The 26,319-nt window shown below is 46.2% G+C and overlaps 1 protein-coding gene across 10 annotated transcripts in view; it reads right to left on the bottom strand.

Annotated features, from left to right (window-relative positions):
- Kif13a (kinesin family member 13A) overlaps window positions 1–26,319 on the bottom strand; it is a 181,235-nt gene that overhangs the window by 29,543 nt on the left and 125,373 nt on the right. For 7 of the 10 annotated variants that reach the window (XM_075969741.1, XM_075969743.1, XM_075969744.1 and 4 more), the window contains 12 exons: window positions 23,507–23,720; window positions 22,206–22,368; window positions 20,319–20,459; window positions 18,050–18,199; window positions 15,989–16,150; window positions 13,860–14,033; window positions 9,233–9,384; window positions 7,315–7,447; window positions 7,002–7,148; window positions 4,071–4,109; window positions 2,411–2,510; window positions 1,189–1,315 (listed from right to left, as the gene is read on the bottom strand). In XM_075969741.1, coding sequence (XP_075825856.1) covers window positions 1,189–1,315; window positions 2,411–2,510; window positions 4,071–4,109; window positions 7,002–7,148; window positions 7,315–7,447; window positions 9,233–9,384; window positions 13,860–14,033; window positions 15,989–16,150; window positions 18,050–18,199; window positions 20,319–20,459; window positions 22,206–22,368; window positions 23,507–23,720 — 1,702 coding nt within the window. The remainder of the gene's footprint in view (window positions 1–1,188; window positions 1,316–2,410; window positions 2,511–4,070; window positions 4,110–7,001; window positions 7,149–7,314; window positions 7,448–9,232; window positions 9,385–13,859; window positions 14,034–15,988; window positions 16,151–18,049; window positions 18,200–20,318; window positions 20,460–22,205; window positions 22,369–23,506; window positions 23,721–26,319) is intronic. The other 3 variants (XM_075969742.1, XM_075969747.1, XM_075969752.1) reach the window with 1 other exon arrangement.

The following is a 26,319-nucleotide window of genomic DNA, read 5'->3' as shown; positions in this document are numbered from 1 at the left end:
GGCTTAAAAAGGAGAGAGAGAGAGTTTACCACAGCTTTTTGCTGTTTGCTAGGACATGCTGCAAAAAAATTTCCCCGACTCAGCAGCCTAAGCAGGAAAAAAAAAAAAGGCAGAACCCCCAAACAAGAAAACAACAACAAAAATCCAAACAACAAGAACAATGTATAAGTAAATTTCTAAGACATGGCTTTGTAGTGAGAATGAGAATTAGAATCAGTTGGGCAGTGGTGGTGCACACCTTTAATCCTGGCACTTGGGGAGGCAGAGGCAGGTGGATCTCTGTGAGTTTGAGGCCAGCCTGGTCTGCGGAGGGAGTTTCAGGACAGCCAGGGCCACACAGAGAAACCCAGTCTCTAAAAATATAAAAAAATTAAAAAAGCCAAAACAAAATGAAAAACAAAAAAGTCAAAGAGCTACCTTTAACTCAATATACACAAAAGGCATTTTATATACATAATATGCATTATAATAAATAAGCTACACTCAAATGAACAAGCCTCTTTTTATGTCTGTAAGTCTTACAACAGAACTAAAAACACCATTCCACTCGCATATCAGGAATAAACGCAAGAAGTAGTTCAAGAAATACAACTGAGACTGTGGCTAAGTTGGCAGGAGTACTGGCCTAGCACACATAAAGGCCTGGGTTCAGTGCCCAGCTCTGTATTAAAATGGGTGCGGTGGCACAGACCTATAACCCCAGCACTGGGAGGTGGAGGCAGGAGGATCAGAAGTTTACAATTCATGAAAGCAGCAGAACCACAGTTATGAAGTGACAGGAAAGACTTTTATAGTTGGGGTCACCACAACATAAGGAAATGTATTTAGGGTCACAACATTAGGAAGGTTGAGGACCACTGCTCTCTCCATTAATACCGGCCAAATTAAGCACGTGCCAGGGTCTTAATAGATCTATTTTCTGTGCTCTTTTAGTATATTCTGAAGCCACCTTCTAGCCCAGTACACTTTGAATCGGCCTTCTCAGTCTAGAGAGAGGAAGTAGGATCCAAGTTGCTCATTCAGAGGAAGAGGGGAATGCAGCATTTACACCCAGCCAGGTCCCCTCTGGAAGAAGCTGGCTCTGGTGGGGAAGTTACAGAGAAGATGGCATGCTGGAGTTGGGTGGCCCTTCCCTCCGCATGGCGCTTGTCGCAGGTCATGCCTGGCCTGCATAAAGGGTGGCCTTACCAATCAGCCGGTGCCCCGGGGATCCCACTGCCGGGGGCAGGCACCAGCACTGCATTCCTCTCTTCCGTCAGCCCCACCCACTGCTCCACCAGCCTGGCTTCCCGCTCCATGTCGTCTTCTGTTTTCTCTGTGGAACATCAGGAGGGGATGAGTGGCAGCGAAAGAGAAGAGACAGCAGCTAAGCGTAACGCAACCAGTGTTTTCACTCCGGGACATCCAACATGCTTTATGTGGCTACCATACTCCAGAGAAGGAACTGTGGCCCTGAAGATCAAGCATGAACACCAGACAGAGGCAGGATATGACGTCAGCTTCAGGTAGAAGCCAGACAAAGTACACAGAGCCGGGAGAGTGGCCAGGAAGGGGTTTGTATTACTAGTGCAGCATTTGGGGGCAGGGCTTAGGAATATACGCCGTGTCTACTTTACACACTTGCTGGAATGAGCCAGTTTATTAATGGGTGTGATGTGGTTTATAAACTGACAAGCCATGTTACAAAGGCAGGGTATTTAAAAGCATTGTATACCTCGCTCCACAAAACATTTTTCTTCAGGCTCACTGTGAAAAGGATTTTACTGGACAAATTTTTCTGTCTTCATGCTCCAAATTCAATTCTGGGCCTCCCTGACTATACTCACTGGGTAGACAAACCTACACCATACACTTGGCTGAGATGGTTTACCAAGGTGAATTTTGTTGACACAAAATGGAGCAAAATCCACATGGACTAACAAAGCATTAAGTACCATGAGTGACTATGAAGTCAAGTTGAGAGCATAAGGTTATTTATCCATCCATCCATCCATCCATCCATCCATCCATCATGTGAGACAGGGATTCACTATGTAGCCCTGGCTGGTCTGGAATTCACTATGTAGATCACATTTGCCTTGAGCTCATAGAGATCCACCTGCCTCTGTCTCTCAAGAGCTGGGATTAAAGGTGTGGTTCACATGGATTAGTTGTTGTTGTTATTATTACCACTGTACAATACTGAAAAAGCTACTCCTGGGAGAGTTTAATCCCATGTACTTTTTTTTATATTTATTTATTTTGTATGTGGGATGTGGCAAGCATGTCACAGTACATGTGGACACAGGAGGACAGCTTGTGAATGTCGGTTCTCTCCTATCATGAGGGCTCTGGGGACTGAACCTGCGTCGTCAGCCTTGGTGGCAAGTGCCTTTATCTGCTGAGCCATCTCCTGGACCCCACCACATACCTTTTTTATTGCTGACTTTTTTAATCTGTTCGTCTAAGTATTCCCGCCGTTTAATGAGCGCATCTGACCATCTCTCTCTTACGCAGTTCAAGTCTTCTTCCTGACAACAAGAGAGGGAAGCTTTTTATTTCTCTATAGAATGTGTAGACAATGATTCCTTTTGTATGAAAAAGATATTTAAGTATATTGGGGGAGCTCTTCATTAGGAAAGGCCATTAAAGGTCACGGTGATTAATTAATAGGTGAGAAAGCAGAGGTCACAGACTACTCCATGCTGACCAAGGATGCTGGTGCCCAGAAATCAGAGCCCTGGATCAGGACAGTTACACTAAAAGGCAACACAAGCTCGAATGATGCCAGAGCAGGATGATCTTTATGCTGCAAGGTGATTTTATGTTACAGGTGTGCACACCACATCTGTGTACATTTGCATGACAGCAGTTCACTGAAAGACGTGTGATCTCAAGCAGGAGGCTACCAAAAGCCAAGCTCGAAGCACAGGACATCAAACGGTAGGGAGAATGACGATATTTATGTAGTTCAGAGTTCAATGGCCTTGCTATTAATTAATTAACACCAGACTTTTCTGAACTGCGAAGAATAGGTCAGCAGAAAGCTTCCTAAACTTGCTGAGAAGATTCAAACAGCCAACCGTCACCACAAGGATAACCAAACACCTCCCATGCAAAAACTCCACATGCAGTCAGCCATGCTAGAAGAACTCCCAGAAGCAGATGCTGGACTCCACTGTGCGCATGGCAGGAAGCACACCCAAAGCCACAAGACGTTAGTTGATGGCACAGCTGAGACCTGAGGGGTTCCTGACCTCCTCCCGAGGTCTGTTCTGGTTCAGTTTCATCCTTTCTTAGTAGGGAAGGAAAAACCATCACTTCTACCCCAGACGCTGCTGGGTCTAACTCTCCTAGCGATGATGACCTGATACTGAGAGTGGGAACCTGGAAGCTTCTCCTACAATGTCCCCACAACTGACATCCAGGAAAGCAGTACAAAGACTGGGAACTCATGCCTGAAACTTTCATCTTGGCTGACTACTCTGACCACGACCACACCATCATCCGTGATTGTAAGGCTAGCCGAGGCTGACTGGGTATCTACGGCACATCCGTTCATCCCCTCTCCTCCATTTCCAGCAAAAAGTGCTGCTATTTAAATTCTCAACATGATGAACTAAGCTTGACTCTAATGAGAGGGCCACTGGTTAAATAAAACAAAAGAAAGGTCTATGTTCAGTCTCTAAGCTTGTTGTCCAATAAAAATGGCACTTAGGGTGACAGAAATCTTCCAGAAGTGAGAGGCAAAGTGCAGTTTAGTAGGGGAAAGACAAGACTGGACCAATGAACTGAACGGAGAGCAGTGTGTTTTTTGAGATCGTTCATCTTTTTACGGCCATTGTGGTCTCGCTCAGCAAGGCTTTGCTAACTGCTCGCTGGAGCCGGCAGAGTAAACAGTGCAGTGTCTGGTTACAGATTTGGAATCAACAGGAAAATCACGAGAACTAGTACTGTGACTTTTCTCACATACAAAGCAAACCAAAAGCAAGTGAGAAACTGCACATTCTCACTCCGTGGCCCTGCTTTGCGAAGGCTGGCGATTAGCGAGAGCTGTGCCCCATGCACAGGGTTGACAGTGGCAGCAATACCTGATAACTATCCATATCATCGCCATCCTCCTCATCTCTCTGGTGGGGAGAAAATAAACATAAAGGACATGCATTTCGTTTTCTCAAACAGCACACAGGGAAAGATAATTTAACACATGTTACAATGGACACCTCGTACAACATTAACACTGTAAAGCATTTCACCAAATCCCAAAAGGACAGGAAGGAAAGATTAAATTCATCTGTCTGCCTGCCTGCCTGTCTGTCTGTCTGTCTGTCTGTGTGTATGTTTGTGTGTGTGTGTGAGGGGGGGGACAACTTCTAAGAATCATTTTTCTTCTTCCTCATGTGGGTTCTGGGGTTAGTCTTGGAGGCAAGTGCCTTTCCCACTGAGTCATTTAATACCCCAAGAATTATTTTTTTAAGTAAGAAAATCAAATATTTTTCAAGAGAATTCTCTTAGAAAAGGATTGAAAACAACATCCCTGGGCCAGGCCTTGTGCCACTGTCACGGACGGGTGATATGCATTCTGGTGGGCTGTCTAAAGTTTGGGATGATCTTAGCCGGACAGAAGGCTGACCTATGAAGGAGTTAGATTCTCTTCTCACAGAGACCCTAGAGGATGGAGAGTTAATCCAAGGTTCACCATCCAAGATGGCGGCTGCTCAGGACAGAAGCCGGACCTCCAGTCTCTATCCCCAGCAATCGTTCCTTGGAGAGCATCACTCAGAGGGGTGAAGTTGCCACAGGAATGCCTGGGGATCCAGGCTAAGGGCATGTAAGGTTCTATGCTGGCTACTGCAGGGGAAGCTGAGCCACTGGACTGCACGGGGCTACCTGTGTTCTCTATGCATGGATCACAAGTACCCCAAAGGCATGGCTGCATTTTGCAATAGTTACACAAGGTAACAATGTTGGTTAAAAAAACTTTAGGCAAGAGAAAGAATCAAGCTGAAAACAAGAGTTTAGGTAGAGACAATTTTCCTTAGAAATGAGACTACAGCCCCCTCGAGTCATCATTATCACAGCCATTATTGTCACTTTAGAGACAGGGTCTCACTCTGCAGTCCTGGTTGGTCTGGAACTCACTACGTAGACCAGGCTGTCCTTGAACCTACAGTGATTCTCTTGCCTCTGTCTCCCGAATTCTAGGATTACAGGAATGTTCCACTATCCCCGGTGAATTCTTTTATTTAAACTTATAACAATCTTTTTTAATGACATGAGAGAATATTATAATCATTTTAATTTTGGAAGTCACAACTTAAACTACATGAACTCCATGTCTTATGCTGAAGATTGATTTTATCATATATCATAACATAGTTATATCATATATAACATAGTTTTATTCCAGAAAGAAACCGAGAATTGTTGCATCTATTTCATCATTTTAGAAAAGAAAGAATCCAGTATTTAAGTGAACCAGGAAATGAATGGGGAACTGGGGTCTCCTGTCTGTAAGTCTTGTGCTACCAAGTAACTCCTGTGGCTGCCCTGGAGGTTACTGGCTCACAAGGGCCTGGCCTAGAGTGAGGATATGCATTTGATTCTTCACTCAAAGGCTCTAAACACACAAGTGTGCTAGAGAAGTGCCCAGAACATGTGCCCAATCTCCTTGTCCTTTGCTCTTGTTCTCCAGGAAGCATGCACACCCTGAGACACAGGGAAGTTTGGTCAGACCAGAGGAGGGCAGTGACGGGCAAAGCCCAGAACTCTGCATTCATCTCCAACTTTCAGAAAAGTCTGCGCCAACACCATGAAACCAAAGAGAAACTGTGGTAGAAGATGAACCGTTTCTCAGGATTGGCTGGGTTGATACCCAGACTCCTCAGAGAAATAGAGGGAAATATTTTCTCTCTGGCAAGGCAGAGAGATCCTCTCTACCACATCTGACAATAGGGGACCCTGGTTCAACTGTGTCCAATCCCTTGAAACACATACATTATTCCAAGCCACAGTAGGAGGACAGTTATTGAAGTTTATTCTCCTAGGGCACAGACTACCTTTCTGTACTGTCTGCCCTCCACAGTGTCTCATGTAGCCCAGGCTAGCCTCAAACTCACTATGTAGCTAAAGCTGAGGATGATCCTGAACTCCAATTCTCCTGTCTCCACATTCTAAGTGCTGGGCCGACAGACTTGTATCATGACAGCCGGCATCTTTTTTATTTCTTAATGAGAACAATGGGCTTGGAGGATGGAGATTTAATAGACAAAATGATCAAAGGTATAGTTTTTATAATAACAAAGAAGAGCAGTACAGATTGATTTAAAGTGATGGTATAGAGGAGCAATTTTCTGATAACATTGCAAGTGGACTAGGGCAGCAGTAATGTTCACATCTATTGGGCAAGTGGACTGGGCAGCAGTAATGTTCACATCTATTGCGCTGGCTATAAAATAAAAGCAGCCCAGAGCAGGCGACCACTAGTGCTTTAAGAAGTAAGCATTACTAAGTAACACTAAGCAAACACAGCATTTTATATTTAGAAGAAAGGCAACAGATGGGGATGTGACTTGGAAGAGATGCAGTTGGTAACTGTTGCTGAATTTCCAAGTAAGATTTCCACTGTACATCAATTTCCTTACTTACACAGTAACTGATTTTTAAATTTCTTCTTTTTAATGAAAATATCTCCTTTTAATCGTGTGTGTGCGTGTGTATCTGAGTGTGGGTATGTGCACATGAGCACAGGTGCCCTCAGAGGTCACTGGATCCCCTGGAGATGGAATTACAGGTGTTTTGAGCTCTCTCACATGGGTGCTAGGAATTGTATTTGAGTTCTCTGTAAGAGCAGTATGCATTCTTAATTGATGAGCCAATTCTGTAATCCCTTGATCTTTTTAAAATTAAAATAAAAAAAAAATTCTGAAGTTCTGGGTATTTCTGAGGAAGCTTGGTAAGTGTCCTCCAACCAAGCTGCATCCCCAGTCCTTGGTACCTATGACCCCAGACCCATGTCTTACCTGGTAACTGTCCAGCCCTCTTTGCAGCTTGGTGGACCTTGCAGTCACGCAGCCAATGGATACCGACAGGATGGCTTCCACCATGAGTGGTAGCGTCCCTGAATGCTGCACAGGTTTTACTGTGACCTGCACTCTACGCGAGTGCCCCTGCAGAGGTGAAGGCGGTGAAGATGCCAGAAATGGGGATGGGGATGGGGGAGGGAACAAGGGGAGATAATTTGAGAACAGAAACACAAAATAATTAGGGCATGCCTAGAAACTCTAAGAGTGGAGTAGGGAGGAGAAGATAAGCAAACAAACAAAACCTTTCTACCTGTCTGAGTTGAAAGACGCCCCCAGTGTTGACGTCTTTCGCCTGGTGAAGTTCCACGGCGGCATATTCCCCCAGCTCATTCAGTTCCAATATGGAGACCCACATTTCTATTCTTCGAGTGACTTCATTCCACCTGCGAAAATCCCAACAAGCCAAGCATCAGGCAGGGCCACTGGTAGCAAATGCTAATAAACGTCCATCTCTGAGCACATTCAGGCACTGTGCCGGCGGCGTCTCACTGGTTACCTCCTCAATGACCGCTCATACAACCCTGCAGTATGGACTCACAGGCTGTTTAACTGACCCACACCTTCCACTTAGAGGTGTACACAGAATTCCAGGGGCGTTGACAAACCCAAGTTAGCTTCGCCTGTTTTAAAATGTCATAAAAATGGAACCACGAGGCATGGACTCTTGAGTCATTTGGCACAATGGATGGATGATCCTTTCTTTCTCTGACAGGGTCTCTCTCTATAGCCCTAGATGACTTTGAACTCACAGAAACCCGTCTGCCTGTCTCCCAAGTGCTGGGATTTAAGGCATGTGTCACCATGCCTGGCCCCAGTGCTTTTAGATTTTAATGCTGACTAAGCTGCTCTTGGATGACTGACCCAGTAATCTGTTTATTCACCTGCTGAAAATACCTGGGCTCATCGTGACACTGGTGTATTGGTAAAGCTGCCACGAACACTACTTGTGGACCTAATTTTTCATTTCTCTCAAGTAAGCCCCCGGGTATGGGGTTGCCGGGCCACAGAAGAGGCAAATGATCAACTTGATAAGAAATTGCCAATTTTAGGGCCGAAGCTGAATGGCAGAATGCTTGCCTGGCAAGCGGAAAGATCTACGTTCTGTCTCTGGAAATGCTATAAAAAGAAAAAAAAAAGACATTAGGAACTTTCTCTTAGATCGCGGTTGCTTGGTTATTTTCATCGTTCTCTGCCTCCCCAGTGCCGGGATTAAAGGTGTGCACCACCACCACCCGGCTGTTTGTTTATTTTCATCATTATGCCTTTGATGCAGAATTAACTCGAACCTGGAAGTTTTCCCTCCTATGGTTATTGTGGCCTGAGGACCTGTGACCATGTCAAAGTTGTAAAGATGCTATCCCCCTCCAGGCAGCATGGAACAGACCAGTAAAACTAGCACTTGCTGAGGCAGGAGGATTGCGAATCTGAGGGCAGGTGGGTTTTACAGTGAGCACTTGCTTACAATGATACCATCAACAACGACAATGACAAAAACTCAGGGCATGGTGGCTCACATCTGCAATTTCAACACTCGGGAGGTCGAGACAGGAGACTGCCACAAATGTGAGGCCAGCCTAGTCAAAACCAAACCATATCTCAAAAACAAAAAAAAACCCCTACAAAGCAATAAAAATTGGTAAAAAGATATCCTACCATTTTCTTCTACCAGATTTGTAGATTTTTCTTTGCATTTAAATTTATGATTTGGGTCAACAAGGTAGCCTAGTACGTAAAAGAGCTTGCCTTCAAACCAGATGACCTGAGTTCGATCCCTGGGAATCACGAGGTGGAAGTTGGTAACTGACTCCTGCAAGCTGTCCTCTGACCTCCCTCAGCATGCGCGTGCACACATGTGCGCACACATACACACACCCTAATGTAATAAAGACTTTAAGAATAAAGATAATTTTTGTGCTTGATGTTAAGTAAAACCAAGGATTTTTTTTTCCCACATCAATACAGCAATTACTCCAGTCCTGCTGGTTTCAGTGACTCACTATCCACAGTGTGTTTCGATGTTGGTGGCTTCTACTAGTACTACAAAGGAGGAAATGGACTCAAAGGCTGAGCAACTTCTTCGAAGCCCCAGGGTTTGAAGCCTCAATGCTGACTTAAGGTCATGAGCTGCTCCTGACCCCTGTGTCTAATGCTTGCAGCAAGAACCAAACCTGTCATGCAATGTTCTTGTCTTCGCATGGAGGGAGTCGACCTCCCAGATGGAGCTTCCGTTCCCAGCGCACCGGTGGCCCCACACTTCAATCGCCAGCGCGCCATCGGAAATGAACTCTAGGAACTCTTCTGTGACCGTCACCACAAAGTCCTGGGACAAGCAGAAGGCAGGAGAGCACACTGAGAGTCGGGCATAATGGCACCCAATTATCTGCTCTCAACCTCAAACCCCATCTCTTCTGTTCTGCAGGAAAGCATCCAGGTTCCCAGGATGCCGTATCTGGAAGAGATCTAGGAGGTAACTCCATTCTAATGAACAAAGCCGAACTCAAAACTCTGACTTTAGGTGCAGAGCTGGCATCTGCATTCCCTTACTTTGGCTCATGGCCATCTCCAGTGAACCACTCTAAACTCCAGATGACCCTAGCTGCACTTCCAGACTTACCCCGTAAGGGACTTGAACTATCTGATTCCTTCCTGGCCTGGGCTCTTGCTCATGAGTGTGTCTCTCTTCAATTCCTCACTCTAAAAGACAAGGCCACGACTGTGGAAATGTATAGAGTTCCCTGAGAACTGTGGCTGGTCACCTAGAACACTGAGCAGGCTTAATGCCAAGCCACTTTCCTTCCCATCAGCCTCCTCGGGAGCCCGAGCAGAGACTCAGAGGCAGTTATTCATTGACTCATTTCCAGAAACAGCTACTAAGTAGATTGAACCTTATTCTATCTACTTCCTATTTCATCTGGAGACAGACCCAGAAAGTTAGGAGGAAAAGAAACACAGTGGTCAGTGAGTCCAATCTATGTTCTTTAGAAGTGAAAAACAAAACAACAACAACAACAAAAACAACCTCTAAAATCACACTGTGAACCCAGGGATTTTGGGATCCGTATGTATTTAAACATTTGTTAAACAGTACACACTGAAAATCCAGCCTTTGTCTTCCTGATATAAACCGTCCTGTGGATCCAAAGAAGGATGGGGAATATTTAGAAGACAATTAGAAAAACAGTAATAACAAGAACAACAAAATGGGGGAGGGAGGGATGCTACTTAGGAGGAGGAGAAGCCGGTGTGTGGGGAGGGGATGGGAGAGGGCAGCAGCAGCGGAAGATGAGTTAGAACAAGGCATAGAATTCATACGGATGAAAATGCCATAATAAGGCCATTGCTTTGCATGCTAACTTAAGTAATAAAAACTTAATATTGCAGGCAAAATAATGGTAACTAAGGATTTTAAGAATGTGGTTTAGCAAATGCGGGTCAAGAAATGTAGGCTCGGGGCTGTAGAGACAGCTTGGTGGCTTAGAGCATTTGCTCTTCTTCCTGAGGACCCTGCTTTGATTCCCAGCACCCACCTGGCAGCTCACCAACCACCTGTAACACTAACACCAGAGGCTCTGATGCCCTCTTCTGGCCTCTGGGAGCACCAGCCATGTACATGGAACACATATAGAACACAGGCAAAACACTCGTATACACTGAATAAATAAATAAGCAAATTCTTTTTTTTGTTGTTGGTTTGGTTTTTGGAGACAGGGTTTCTCTGTATAGTCCATGCTGTCCTGGAACTCACTCTGTATACCCAAGATGGTCTTGAACTACAGAGATCTGCCTGCCTCTGCTCCCAAGTGTTGGGATTAAAGGTATGTGCCACCACTGTCTGGCTCTAAATAAACAAATCTTAAAGAAAAGAAAAAAAAGAAAGAAGGAAGGAAAGAAAGAAGGTAGGTAAGTAGGGAGGGAGGACGGGAGGGAGGGAGGGAAGAAAGAAAAAAGAAATGTGGGCTATTGATTTTTTTCTTCAGCAGCAGCAGCAGCAGCAGCAGCAGCAGGAGGAGGACCCAGCAGCCTTGCATATATGAAGTTTGACAGGTGGTAATAGGAATTCATTTTCTAAGCTAGAGTCAAACAGAAAAGACACAATCTACAGAGAAGCGGTCTCTAGGAGAAGCCTCCCCACCAAGGGCAGAGTCCATCTTAGAGAAAACATTAGGTGACGGTACCGAGAGAAAGCTGGAGAGGCAAGAAAGATAAGAACATAGACAATAGCTTACCAACATATGTGGCAGCGCACAGGGGCTACACCTGATGGCCAGCTGCTCAGGACAGGGAAAGTCTGGGAGTTCAAGGCCAGAATCAATCAATCTATCTATCTTTCTTTCCTTATTTTTTAAAAACAGAAAACAAACTATCCTTTTTTCATCTTACATACCAGCATATTTCTTTTGTTTTTAATTTTATTTATTTTTAATTTTATGTGCATTGGTGTTTTGCCTGTATGTATGTCTGTGTGAGGTTGTCGGATCCCCTGAAACAGGATTTACAGACAGTTGTGAGCTGCTTTGTGGGTTCTAGGAATTGAACCCATTTCCTCTGGAAGAGCAGCCAGTGCTCTTAGCCACTGAGCCATCTCTCCAGCCCTACCAGCATATTTCTTAAAAAGAAACAATGCTATACGTTTGTAGACTAAGGCTCCAAGCGGAGACTGTTCAGATTTCACTTTATATATTCCCTAATTATTTGAATTTATAATGAGTACATTGGAGCTTTACAAAGTCCAATAAGATATTTTGTTCAATTAAAAAAAAGAAAGAAAGAAAGAAACTTACAGGGAAAACTCTTCTGAGAGAGAATCTCCTGTCCTAGAACATGGGATCTTGCTGCTTCAGCCTCCTGTGTTCCAGGATTACAGGCATGTGCCACCACATATGGGGAGAACTTCTGAGTCATAAGCAGATTTTAGCCAGGCCTAGGAACTCCTGCCTGTAATCCCAGCACTTGGAAGGTGGATGCAGGAGGATGACCATGAACTGGAGGGCAGAATAGGACATATACTGAGTCCTAGACCTGCTTGAGCTACACAGCAGGACTCTTTTGTGATTTAATAGATTTGGGGAAGAGGGGTATCATTTTCTTTAGGCGTGTGGCCAACAATAAGTTGCTGATATCCAGCCTATAACCTCGCTCCTATGCTTAGGCAAGAAACTCTTTTTTTTTTTCATTTTATCATTTATTGTTGTCTTTCAGTAAGTCCTTTTAACTATTTTTTTTGTTTTTTTTCTTTTTTTTTTAATTGAGAAAAGGAAAAAAAAGTATCCGCTTCCTCCCAGCCTCCCCTTTCCCTCCCCCTCCTCCCACCCTTCTCCCCCTCCCCCAAACTCCTCTCCCCCTCCCTCTCCAGTCCATAGAGCAGTCAGGTTTCCCTGCCATGTGGAAAGTCCAAGGTCTGCCCCACTCCGTCCATGTCTAGGAAGGTGAACAACCAGACTGGCTAGGCTCCCACAAAGCCAGAACATGAAGTAGGGTCAAAACCCCATGCCAATGTCCTTGGCTTCTCATCAGCCCTCATTGTTCGCCATGTTCAGAGAGTCCGGTTTTATCCCATGCTTTTTCAGTCACAGTCCAGCTGGCCTTGGTGATCTCCCACTAGATCAGCCCCCTTGTCTCAGTGGGTGGGTGCGCCCCTCGTGGTCCTGACTTCCTTGCTCATCTTCTCCCTCCTTCTGCTCCTCATTGGGACCTTGGGAGCTCAGACCAGTGCTCCAGTGTGGGTCTCTGTCTCTATCTCCATCCATCACCAGATGAAGGTTCTATGGTGGTATGCAAGATATTCGTCAGTATTGCTATAGGATAGGGTCATTTCAGGTTGCCTATCCTCAGCTGCCCAAGGGACTAACAGGGGACATCACCATGGGTTCCTGGGAGCCCCTCTAGGGTCAAGTCTCTTGCCAACCCTAAAGTGGCTCCCTTAACTAAGAATTGTGGTTCCGTGCTCCCCTATCCAACCTTCCTTTATCCCAATCCTCCTGTTTCCCCAAGTCCCCCCCTCCTTCCCTTCTAACTTTTCTCTCCCCAAGGCAAGAAACTCTTAACTCCACCAGTGACACAGGAAGAGGTGAAAGAAAGGAGGAGGTGACTCGTGGGAAGAAGAGGGTTTCAGTGAAGTAAGGAGATGAGAAAAGGGAACTGAGCATGAAAATGACTAAAATTCTAAAACTGCCAGACAACAATAAAAACATTTAAAAAAAATTAATAAGGCGGGGCTGGAGAGATGGCTCAGCGGTTAAAAGCGCTGAGTGCTCTTGCAGGGAACCCAAGTTCAATTCCCAGCACCCACATGGCGGCTCACAATTCTCTGTAACTCCAAGACCTGACATCCTCACACGGACATACATGCAGGAAAACACCAATGCACATAAAATAAAAAGAAATAAATTATTTTAAAAAATTAATAAGGGAAGCTTGGTCCTTAAAACAAGGAAGGAAGGAAGGAAGGAAGGAAGGAAGGAAGGAAGGAAGGAAGGAGGGAGGGAGGGAGGGAGGGAGGGAGGGAGGGAGGGAGGGAGGGAGGGAGGGAGGGAAGGAAGGAAGGAAGGGAAGGAAGGAAAACTGAAGCTCCACACAGTTGGAAAGTGTCCCGTTCAAACACCAGAATTGTATGTAATGTTGCAGAATAAGTACATGGCAATTTTAAAAGTGTGTGCCCAATTCCATTCCCCACCGTGCAGCTGATGCTCATTCTGTTGTGGCTGTTCTGCTGGCGGGAACTGACCCAGATCAAGCTCACACTTCACCACAGAGTGTCACCCTGGGCCTGGTACCACTTTGTAACTGCATCCGTACCTTGCGGTGAGAGAAGGTCACCGTGTACTGGGCATCCCTGGACTGCGGGGAAGGCACGTCTGGGTCCACCACCGGGGCTGCCACCGTGGACTCACACTGGTCCCAGAACGTATACTGACAGAAGACGAAATTTGAGAGGCTTAAGGGGAGCCCAGTTGCCTCTTTAATTATCACCTGAAGAGATTAAAAAAAAAATTATAGTTCTCAAAAAAGAAACACTAAAGAATATGTCCTTCCATAGTTCAGTCATCTCTAAGAGAGGATGAAATCATCTATTTGAGAATACTTAAGACCATTCATTGCGATCGATCGATCGATCTATCTATCTATCTATCTATCTATCTATCTATCTATCTATCTATCTATCTACTGATTGATCGATCGATCTATCACCCATCTATCCACCTATCTATCTCCTATCTTTAGCAGTGAATTTAGGGCCTCACACAGACCGAGCTATATTCCCAGTCCATCCTTTTATAAAGCTAGAAAGCATGGAAGTCTCAAGCTCATGGAAGTCTCAAACTCAGAGATCGGCCTGCTTCTGCTCCTAAGTGTTGGGATTAAAGACATGCACCATCATGTCTAATACATGGACTCATCTTCAAATTTTAAGAAAAATTATATTTACTTATTTGTGAGGAAAAAAGGCACATTCCTGTATAATCTTACTCATGACTGAGTTTCTGATAAAGAAGTAATTCTTATTAGGAGAACACAATTCAATAATATATTCTCCATACTGAGACAGACATGGCCCTCTCTTTCTGCAGATTTGCCATCTGTGGTTTAATCAATAGATCAGATATACTCCAGACACTAAATCATACAGACATGTGTAGACTTTATCTTGTCATTATTCTCTAAGCAACCGTTACACGTGGTAAAAACCATGACTAACAGCAACTTAGGGGAGGAACAGGTTAATTTCAGTTTATAGGGCAAAGACCATCACTGAGGGCAGCCCAGGCAGGAATTTGAAGCAGAAACCATAGAGGAATGCTGCTCACTGGCTAGTTCATGCTTACCTAGCTTTCTTATACAGCTCAGGACAACCTGCCAAGGGAATGGTACCTCCCACGGTGGGCTGGACTGTCATATCAATTAACAACCAAGACAATTCCCCACAGACAGGCCAGGCCCATCAACAATTTCACCAATGCAATTCCTCTCTCAGGTGACTCTAGGCTGCCTCAAATAGAAAATTAAAGCCAACTAGTGCCAGGTGTGGTGGTGAGCAGTTTTAATTCTAGCACTCAGTGAGTTGGAGGCCAGCCTGGTCTACGAAGTGAATCCTAGAACATCCAGGGCTACATAATTGAGAGACCCTGCCTCAGGAAAGTATTACAGAAAGCAAATAAATAAAATAAATCTTTAAAAATAAGGCTAACTAGAACTGATATAACTACTACACATCATTTGCACTGTACTTCATGTTATTTTATTGGCAGTTATTAAAAGTGTATAGAATGATGTGCATAGATTATATGCAAACACAGTCCACTGTTGGTGTGGGGAGTCCTTCAGTCTGTGTTTTGCTTTTATTGGTTAATGAATAAAGCTGTTTTGGCCAGTGGCTTAGCAGAATAGGGCTAGGTGGGAGTTCCAAGCAGAGGAGGAGGGAGTAGTGGAGTCAGGTAGAAGCCATGTAGTTGCCGCCAGAGACAGACTTCTCCGCTGGAGTCCACTGAAACTTTGCTGGTAGGCCACAACCTTGTGGTGATGCACAGATTAATGGAGATGGGTTAGTTTAGGATATAAGAGCTAGCTAGAAATATGCTTAAGCTATTGGCCAAATAGTGTTGCAAATAATATGGTTTCTGTGTGATTATTTCTGAACTAGCAGCCTCCGCGAACACACTGTGTGTAAGGGACTTGCATACATGTGGATTTGAGTCTGTGGAGGGCTTCACAAAACCAGTTTTGCCTAGACACTGAAGGTAGAGGGTACATGTTTGGGGAATTCCACACACTTGATCCGAGAGAATTGTTCTAGAAGTGCTGCTTACAGCTGTATCTCTCGTCAGACAGTTTAGCTTCTACCGTGCTGGTCGGGAAACTCACAGCACTTTGTGCACACAGTTTGGCATTGCCACGGTCTACGTGAGCCCCCACCATTGTCCTCTCACCCGGCACGTCAGCTTCTTGACTCGGTGAATGACTTCGCCGCTGCTGTCCACGACTTCAAGACTTCCGCTTTCACTAGAGTTCTCGGAAGAGTCATCCTCTGACACACGCTCCGGAACAGTCCCAGTGACACGCATGACCTCCACGTGGAGACGCCCAGCAACCTGGATCATGGGACAAGAGCATCTCAGAGCTCAAGGGCATACCCGGGCAACACTAGCCTGAGAAACAAGTTTACTCTCAGCCCCTGCTGATCATCTCTGGCAGTGCGAGACCCTCCCTCCCAAGCCATTCCCATGAGGGAGACCCAAAACCACCCTCCGAGAGCCAGCCGTGCCCTGCACCGTTCCTTTCTTACTCTGAGTCAAATTTGTCCCTTCACGACTTGTTTTCTAGAACTATCCTTAGGTATACCCATTTTCCTCAGCTCAGGCAAGGAACAGCTTCAAGGGAGCAATCATCGTCTACTGGAACCTTTGGTCTTGCAATTGTTTACATAGTTACATATGCATTTATTTGATCATGTACTTGGTTAACCTAGTCACTCCACAAAGACCTACTGGGACGCCAAGAAAAGAAGTGGGCTCTGCTGCCAGTGAGCTCATGGCCAGAAAGCAGAGAAAGTAGAACCCAGAAACAGGATAAAGCGTCTGACACAGAGGTATTGGGTGTGTGTAGGGTAAATGTAAGCATGTGCATGCGGCAAGTGTTCACTGGGGGCAGGACTGTGCCGAGCACTGTGCTTCCAACACGACACCAGGCAGACCCGGCCCCTAGCTCAGGGGGGATGGGTGGTATATCATATGGAGATGCATGAAAAAGTGGGGTGGCAGTGGGCTTTTACTCCAGGAATCACATGAACAAAGCCAGATGGGTATGGGAAGGCAGTTCTTCTGTTTGCTTGCTTTTGTAAGTAAGGTTTTGATTTGTTGAGACAGGGCTCGCTACAGAACCCAGGCTGACCTCACTCACTGCACAATCCTCCTGCCTCAGCCTCCTGAGTGTTTCCACGACAGGTGTGCAACCCCACTCTTAGCTCTAGGTAACAATTCTTTTGTTCCACCTATTTTACTTTTTAATTATGTATATGTGTGTGGGTCCATGCCCTTGAGTGCTGGTGTCCAAAGAGGTCAAGGGTATCGGATCTCCCTGGAGCTGGAGTCACAGGTAGGTTAGGAGCTATCTGATGGGAGAGCTGGGGCTCGAACTTGGGCTCTCTCCAAGAGCAGCAAGCCACTCTTAGCTGCTGAGTCATTCCTCCAGCCTCTAAATAACTGTTCTTTTCAGGCCATTTTTTTATTAGAACATTTCTATTTCCAAGTGCGGAAGTGTTTTGCTGGAGTGGGTCCAGGTTGGCAGTATTCCATTCTCCTTTCTGAGATGGCTCAGGCTGCTCAAATTCTGCCTCGGCTTCTGAATGCTGGGACTACAGGGACGAGCCGCCACACCAGGCTAAGTAAGGAGGACGCCTAATGCTCAGATTCAATCTCCACATGGCATTGGTGCTGGAGACAAGGATCTGAGAGAAGTATCCGAGAAGTGAGACACACGGGCGGAGGGACCGAGGGAAAGAAGGGTGGAGACACAGCAGTGCAATGTGTCATATGATGCTTGTTTGGGAACTGAATGCACTTGCATTAATCTGTGTGTGTGTGTGTGTGTGTGTGTGTGTGTGTGTGCAATAGCACACATGTGACAGTCAGAGGAAAGCATTTGGAAGCCTTTTTTCTTCTTCCACTCTGAACTTGAACTCAGAGCATTTGGTTCGCATGGGAAATGCTTGAGGGCTGAGCTTTGAGTGTGTTTTTAATATATCAGATACCCAGAACCTGCCAGGGACTCGAGACTAAGAGACTCTGAGCAAGGGCCTCAGCCCCTGGATCCACTGGCCACTTAAGTTGTATTTTTAGCATGGGGAAAAGCATTGGTGGTCACCAGAGCAGAATTATCCCAGGAAGGTACCAGATCCTACACACACGCACACAGAGCATCTTGATCTTCCTCAAGGCAGAGATTAACAAAATTTCACACCTGTCATTTTCTAGGGGCTGGTGTGGCCTTACCTCCCCCTGCTGGCTGATGATGGGTACTGCATATTGAAGTTTAACGTCACAGAAGAGACATTCCAAGAACACATTAGCCACACCGATGAGGTTGTGATTCTCCTGAGCTTCATAAAAAGGGTCACCTCGCTTCCCATAGAGCCTCTTGGCCTGAGAAGCAGAACAGGTCTTTGAGGGGTTAGAAAACAAAACATCCTTAAATCATGTTATTTCGAACCAGCACTAAACATACTTTTAGAGGAAGCATTCACTGAAATAAACAAGAAGTAAAATCAGAATCATGCCGACAGATCAACTCAGCACATGAGTGGGGCATGTCTGCTGGGGGCTGTCATGCAGAGGAGCCTAGCCTTCACACATCCCACAACTACAGCCTGTTTCATGTCGTGCCCTGGAACTGGCACCAAATCTTTCTTTCTATTGCTAATATAAAATGTTAGAAACAAAACAAAACATTACATCACTACAATTATGTTTAGAAATCTACCCAGCCGTGAGCACAGCTGGGGCACACGCAGCTAGGGGCACATGCAGATGGGGCACACGCAGATGGGGTACACACAGATGGGGCACACACAGCTAGGGGTACACACAGATAGGGGCATACACAGATAGGGACATATACAGATGGGGCACACACAGATGGGGTACACACAACTAGGGGCACACACAGATGGGGCACACATTGCTAGGGGCACACACAGCTAGGGGCACACACAGATGGGGCACACACAGATGGGGCACACACAGATGGGGCACACACAGATGGGGCACACACAGATAGGGGCACACACAGATGGGGCACACACAGATGGGGCACACACAGATGGGGCACACATTGCTAGGGGCACACACAGATGGGGCACACACAGCTAGAGGCACACACAGATGGGGTACACATTGCTAGGGGCACACACAGATGGGGACATATACAGATAGGGGCACACACAGATGGGGCACACACAGATGGGGCACACACAGATGGGGACATATACAGATAGGGGCACACACAGATGGGGCACACACAGATGGGGCACACACAGATGGGGCACACACAGATGGGGCACACACAGATGGGGTACACACAGATGGGGTACACACAGATGGGGCACACACAGATGGGGACATATACAGATAGGGGCACACACAGATGGGGCACACACAGATGGGGACATATACAGATAGGGGCACACACAGATGGGGCACACACAGATGGGGCACACACAGATGGGGACATATACAGATAGGGGCACACACAGATGGGGCACACACAGATGGGGCACACACAGATGGGGCACACACAGATGGGGCACACACAGATGGGGCACACATAGATAGGGGCACACACAGATGGGGCACACACAGATGGGGACATATACAGATAGGGGCACACACAGATGGGGCACACACAGATGGGGCACACACAGATGGGGCACACACAGATGGGGCACACACAGATAGGGGCACACACAGATGGGGCACACACAGATGGGGTACACACAGATGGGGCACACACAGATGGGGACATATACAGATAGGGGCACACACAGATGGGGCACACACAGATGGGGTACACACAGATGGGGCACACACAGATGGGGACATATACAGATAGGGGCACACACAGATGGGGCACACACAGCTAGGGGCACACACAGATGGGGACATATACAGATAGGGGCACACACAGATGGGGCACACACAGCTAGGGGCACACACAGATGGGGACATATACAGATAGGGGCACACACAGATGGGGCACACACAGATGGGGTACACACAGATGGGGCACACATAGCTAGGGGCACACACAGATGGGGACATATACAGATAGGGGCACACACAGATGGGGCACACACAGATGGGGCACACACAGATGGGGACATATACAGATAGGGGCACACACAGCTAGGGGCACACACAGATGGGGACATATACAGATAGGGGCACACACAGATGGGGCACACATAGCTAGGGGCACACACAGATGGGGACATATACAGATAGGGGCACACGCAGATGGGGATGAAGATGAAGTCCACACTGGCTCCAGCCGGCCTGGTTTACCAGGACACAGACCAGCAGCACAGAGAGACTTCTTTCCTCCTCCTTTCACATGAGAGGCAGTGAAGACAAAACAAGAGCTGCTGGGTGTCCCCTTCCACCTGTCTGAATTAAGCGCTCCTTGAGGATCACATTTATCTCCCTAGTGTAAACACCAGAGCATTTTATCTGCGGTTTTAATGCAGCCACATCTTGTTCCTCTTACCTCAGGGACATTTTCTTTCCATTCTTGGTAAAGGTCTCTCATATCAATTAATTTATTCTCCAGCTTCTCGATGGTCCAAATCTGGGTGCTCTTTCCTTTTCTCCTCGCTTGAATGGCAGGCTCACTCACTATCGCCCCTCTCTGTATAATGAAGAGAAACCAGGCGGACATGGTTTTGACTTCCCTTCTGACAGTTAAAGATTGTCTACATTGGGGGCTGGAGAGATGGCTCAGAGGTTAAGAGCATTGTCTGCTCTTCCAAAGGTCCTGAGTTCAATTCCCAGCAACCACATGGTGGCTCACAACCATCTGTAATGGGGTCTGGCCTTCAGGCATACACACAGACAGAATATTATATACATAATAAATAAATAAATAAATAAAATAAGATTAAATAATTAAAAAAAAAGATTGTCTACATTACAGTGAGTTTACACAAGATGGTCAAACATTACCACCTAGGAAATATTCTGGTCCCTTTCTTCTAGATATTCCTGTGCACACACTTATATTTTAAATCACAAGCCCATGTAAACACATCATCACACATCCCAGTCTCTCTCCAGTTTTTACATCACGATCAATTCCTTTCATTGACTACTCTTTGCAAACTTGTTTCATAGTAGCACAGAAATTCATCACACAGATTTATCCCATTCCTAATTACTATTCAGTTGCAAGGGTACATCGTTTTGTTATATAAAGGCCACTGTGAGGGCTGGGAGGTAGCTCAGTTGCTAGAGTGCTTGTCTAGCCCTTGGTTATAGGTGGTAGTGCACGCCTATAATCCTAGCACTTGGGAGGCAGGGGCACGCAGGTCTCTGTGAGTTCAAGGCCAACCTATCTACAAAAACAAGTCCCAGGAGAGTCAGGGCTCTTACACAGAGAAACCCTGTCTCAAAAAACAAACAACAAACAAACAAGCAAAAAGCCCCGGTGCCACCTAAAACAGCTGTGGTCAGTGCACACCTGTAATGACAGCATTCAGGAGGCAAAGACAGGTGCACGGTCATCCTTAGCTACAAACTGAGTGTGAGGCCAGCATGGGATTATGAGACCCTGCCTCAATCAATCAATCAATCAATCAGTCAATCAATATTAGAGAATAAAAGTACTATCAGAGAACCCTTGTGCACAACCTGAAGGTATGTCCGTGCCTATATCTGTGGACTTAGAACTCCAATAACCAATCAAATCCTCCCTAATTTGCTTTCTTAAATTTATGAAAAAAATTATTTTATGTATATGTGTGTTTTGCCCCCGTGCATGCATGTGTACCACACGTGTGCCTGGTGCCCCCAGGGGCAGAAGAAGATACTGCACGCAATGGAAGTAGAGTTACAGATAATTGCGAGCCACTGTGTGTACTAGGAAGCAAACCCGGTCCTCTGGCAGAGCAGCCAGTGGTTAACTGAGCGAACCCTCTCTCCACTCACCACACTCAACTTCCTTTCTAGCTGTTGGCTGGGTAGAGAAAAAAAGATGAAAATTTATTGTCTTCCAGGTTTCTCTCTTAGAGCAAAACTTTGTTAAGTTTAAGTGATAGGCATCTTTCAGAAGGCTGCGAGGAGTTCCATACATGTAATAGTATAGGTTTCAAAGATATTTTCTCCTCAGAGAATTCACTCACAGAAAGGCTGTACAACTAGGCATTGGGGCATTTGTGTGAGGAGAAGCAGGCATAATTGCCACTTGACTTTCTTCCATTCTCTCTAAGGACGCTGCTTACAGCATATGCTCACCCAGGGGGTACAGACCAACTTGAAGGCGTCCAGAGTCAACACCTGGTTCCCCACAGGACCTGCTCACAGAGATGAGCTCTGGACTCCAGTCTGCAGGATCTACTAGCCTACATCCTGCTCTCCCAACCCCTAGGGCCATGCCTACCTTCCTGTTGGCACTGAGGTTGGCCGCAGGGATCTGAAGAGTCACTTGGTAGTCAGTGAGCTTGTTCATTTCCTCAGCTAGGAAGTTGGCTTCCCTCACCAGAGTGTTCGCTTTCACCAGCTGCTCTCGAAGCTTGGCCAGGCTCTGCCTGAACAGTTCATCCCTGGGGTGTTGAAGAAGAGAGAGCACACACAGGTAAAGTAAACCAGAGTTCCGTTCCTGTCACAAAGTGGTGACAAACTCCATCCACAGCAGCAGCACCCCTTTTAGGAAGTTTTCCCTCCTGTCCACAGAGAGAAGGACACTGAGAACCACTGCTGGGGACAAAACTGAGGGGTTGAGGATTGATATTAGACAAAGCAACAAACCAACAAACACCCAGGCACCGCTCAAGCAGAGGCAGGCAGAACTCTGTGAGTTCAAGGCCAGCCTGCTCTATAACAATCCGTTCCACGACAGTCAGGGTGGCCACAATCTTTCATTCCTCTTCACTTCCATTCCTTCATTTTTTTTCATCCATACATCCACCCACCCACCCATTCACCCATCCACCCTCCATCTAGCCACCATCTATCTATCTATCTATTTATTATTAAGATCCAGTTGCTATACGATAGTCCTTATAAACACCTGCCTTCCTTAGGCCACTCCTGGGTTCAAGTCTAGCAGGGGAACTGCTTCTGTCAGAGGACAAACCCAAAGCATCCCAGGTTGCCATCTCTCACGTGTGCTGGGTTGTTGTCTTGCTCATGCCCAGTCTAACGCTTACAGATTGAATTCTTTCGCCTCCTCTATAAGTCACTTCCAGACTCAATTAGACAGCTTGCTCACATGCTTCCAAACACTCCCTGCTCTTCTCTGCTTTGTTCCTGCCAAGCCACCCAGATACAGCCTGGGGTTGGGGGTGTTCTCAGGGGCAGTGGACATGATTAGCATGGGGAAAGCATGGCTCCGAGCACCAAAACCTTCTAAAAGGAAAAAAAAAAATCTCCCTACATTCTGTCTGCACATTCAACTGCTGTTGTTAAATAATCATCCAAACTTCTGCAATCTCAAGACCCGCCAATCTAAGTCTTCTACTTTGGCACTATCTGTACTGAAGGATTAGAGATCTGGGGAGGGGGTGGTCTATGGTGGCTGACATTACTGTGACATTATTGGGACATAACTCTTAGATGAAACACCAATGGCCGAACTAGAACTGGGCCTTCAGTCTCCTTTTTCCAGGCATGTCCTCCCTCCACAGGCCTCTCCAGTTCTACAGCCCCCATTCCTCACTCAGGGTCTGGCCCCATCCTTACCTCTCCTCAGCCCACTGGGTCACCTTCTGCTGGGCTGTCTGGCTGCTGTAAGCCAGGCGGTCGGAGGCACTGCTCGGCGGCTGCCTCTCGGGGGAGAGCTGCTGGCGTAGCTGCTCCAGCTCGCGTTCATACATGAGCCGCTGCTCCTCCAGGGCAGTCCTCTTCTCTTCCAGGTACTGCTTCTCCAGGACCTGAACCACATTCTGAACTGGATCTGGTGAGAAGAGAGAAGAGGCAAAGGGTTAGAAGGAGCTGTTAAAGACAGGAGTCCACACCGGTTCCAGTCAGGGCTACTCTCAGCAAGAAATCTCCTGCCTCAGACCTGATCTAGCCTGGTCCTGTGCTCTCTGTGGAGCCTGAGAGCTCACAGTGGAAATCATCCTGGCTTGCTTTTGGATAACACTTCAGCTAACTGCTAATTACAAACCTTCACTGTTACCTTCTTCCATGGGATGAGCGCATCCTCATGTCTAGCTGTGTGTATCACAAACTTCCTGGTATTTAATGGGGAGGAACTGGATGTGAAACCATTGTGTTATCCAAGACAGCACACGGCTAGGAGCTTGCACAAGTTGATTTTTACAGCACATGCCTTCCACACTCATGTAACATGGTTTTTGTGTGTGACAAAACCTCACCACAAACCTCCCTTCTCTTGATGGAGAGGAAATAATCATAACATACATTTGAAAATATTGATTAGGTATATGACATGGCAATTTCTCAGGTGTTAATTCCTAAAAGGGCAATTAACTTTCATAAAAAAAGAAAAGTAAAAGAAAAGCATGTGTTTGGCAATTTAGTGCTCCAGGAATCTAAAACTTGCAATTGGGCAAGCAGGTACAGACATATCAACAATGGAGCCTTGGCACCTCCATGGATGGCTGTGGTGTGTGTGGGACCTGACTCTGAGGAACAAATTGACTGGACAGGGCACCAATGTGGTGATGACCAATGAGCTGCATGCCAGATCCAGACAATGGCCCTTGAGTAAAGTCACAACACAAATGAGTAGCCTGCAAAGAATCAGTATGCTGACAGCCACACGGTGCAGGGGAGGACTGCCCACCACAGTGAGCATCTTCCAGAAGTCCACGGGACCGCGGGGAGACGCATCTTTAGACTGGTGTGGGATGTAGATTCCTTCTTGTATGTTGACACATTTGCCTGTGATTCCCTGATAACCTGGGCTGTATTCCCATCCAGTTGTCTCAGTTTCCAGAAAGAATCTGGTCGGTGGTGATTCAGGAGTTTTGTAATCACCTGATCATGGCTATTCAGAGACTCTTCCAAAATACCCCACCCGTTTATGCAATAAACACAGACAATATGCTTTCTACATTAGCATGTAAGAGGAGAGAACACACGAGCCTTAAGAATAAAGTTAACACAGCAAAAACGAGCAGCTTCGTATAATTGCAAGATGCTGTAAGTTGTTTTAATGAAAACGACAGCTACCATGCCAATGTGACTTTACTGGCTGCATCTCAAGAGCAGGGACCAAACTGACTGCAAGCATGACCTCCAAAGAAACCTGCAGCCCCTTCCCTTCCCTGTGGTGGGTGTCATCTCCATTTTAATGTAGAGGAAACTGGGGTTCAGAAAAATCACACAGATGACCAAGGTTCAATGACAACCAAGGACAGCACCATGTACTGAGCTTAGATTAGAAGCTCAATGTCAACGAGGATCAGACATCAACTTGATAAATATGTCTTGATGCGATGCTCTTAGCCCGAGAATCACTCCGTATCAGCACTCATCAAAGAACAAAGTCTTCAAAACATACAACTGTATTTCACTAAATCCGTTGCTTCTTCAAAGCAACAGCAGATTTATCACTGAGAAATTGTTTTTTACTGCGTTTTGTGAAGAGATACTGAAAGACATACTAGGGATCGAATGTAGGGTCTTATTCATGCTAAGCAGGAACTGTGTCATTGACTTCTACTGCCTAGGTCCTGAAGAATATATCTATCCACATCTCAGCTTTTTATGCTGCAGAAACACACGTGACCCTGCTGGCTGATGCTGCAGGATCTCAAGCCAGGTTCCTTGTCAACATGGAGGCCGAGCGACTGAGGCTGCTTAAAACAGCACCAGGAGCCACAGTGACACAGGCTCTCTGGGTGCCACAGACAAAGATGCAAATACAGAAGGAGAGCAACTCAGCCCTGCACCTGGGCCCCCTAAGCAGGACTCCCAGGTCACCTCCTCGTCACACACAGTCCTGCTCAGGGGCTAGGCTGTTTTACTTCTGATCACCACTATGGGAACATAGTTCTCTCTTGTTTTTCTTTTGTTTATTTTTCAAGTTTATTTTGGTTTTATATACATATATATGTATCTATGTGTGTGTATGTAAACATATTTGTATGTGGGAATGCCTGTACGATATGTACATGTGAAGGCCAGAGGTAAATCACCTTTAAAAACATGGATTTATTTAGTGTGTGCACATGCATTCATATTGTGACATGTGTGTGGAGGAGGTGGCTTTTTCCTTATGTCATGTATGTTCTGGGGGACCAAATTCAGACTGTCAGGCTTGTTACCAAGCACCCTGACCTGCTGAGACACCTTATCAGCCCCCTGCCCCATACCCTGTGTTTTGAAACAGGGTTTCTCACTAGCCTGGGGCTCACCAGTTACTCTAGACTGGAAGTTCATCCAGTCCCAGGATCCCGCCCCCCCCCCCCTCGCCTCTCCAGGGCTGGGAATACAGGTCCATGTCACTCCCCCTAGCTTTTGGAGTGTTGTTTTTGCTTATTTGTTTAATGTGGGTGCTAGAGACTGAACTTAGGTCTTTATCA

Source organism: Microtus pennsylvanicus, chromosome 4, assembly GCF_037038515.1.
Source record: "Microtus pennsylvanicus isolate mMicPen1 chromosome 4, mMicPen1.hap1, whole genome shotgun sequence".
In the NCBI taxonomy this organism is placed as follows: domain Eukaryota; kingdom Metazoa; phylum Chordata; class Mammalia; order Rodentia; family Cricetidae; genus Microtus; species Microtus pennsylvanicus.
This window is presented reverse-complemented; position numbering and strand designations above follow the sequence as displayed.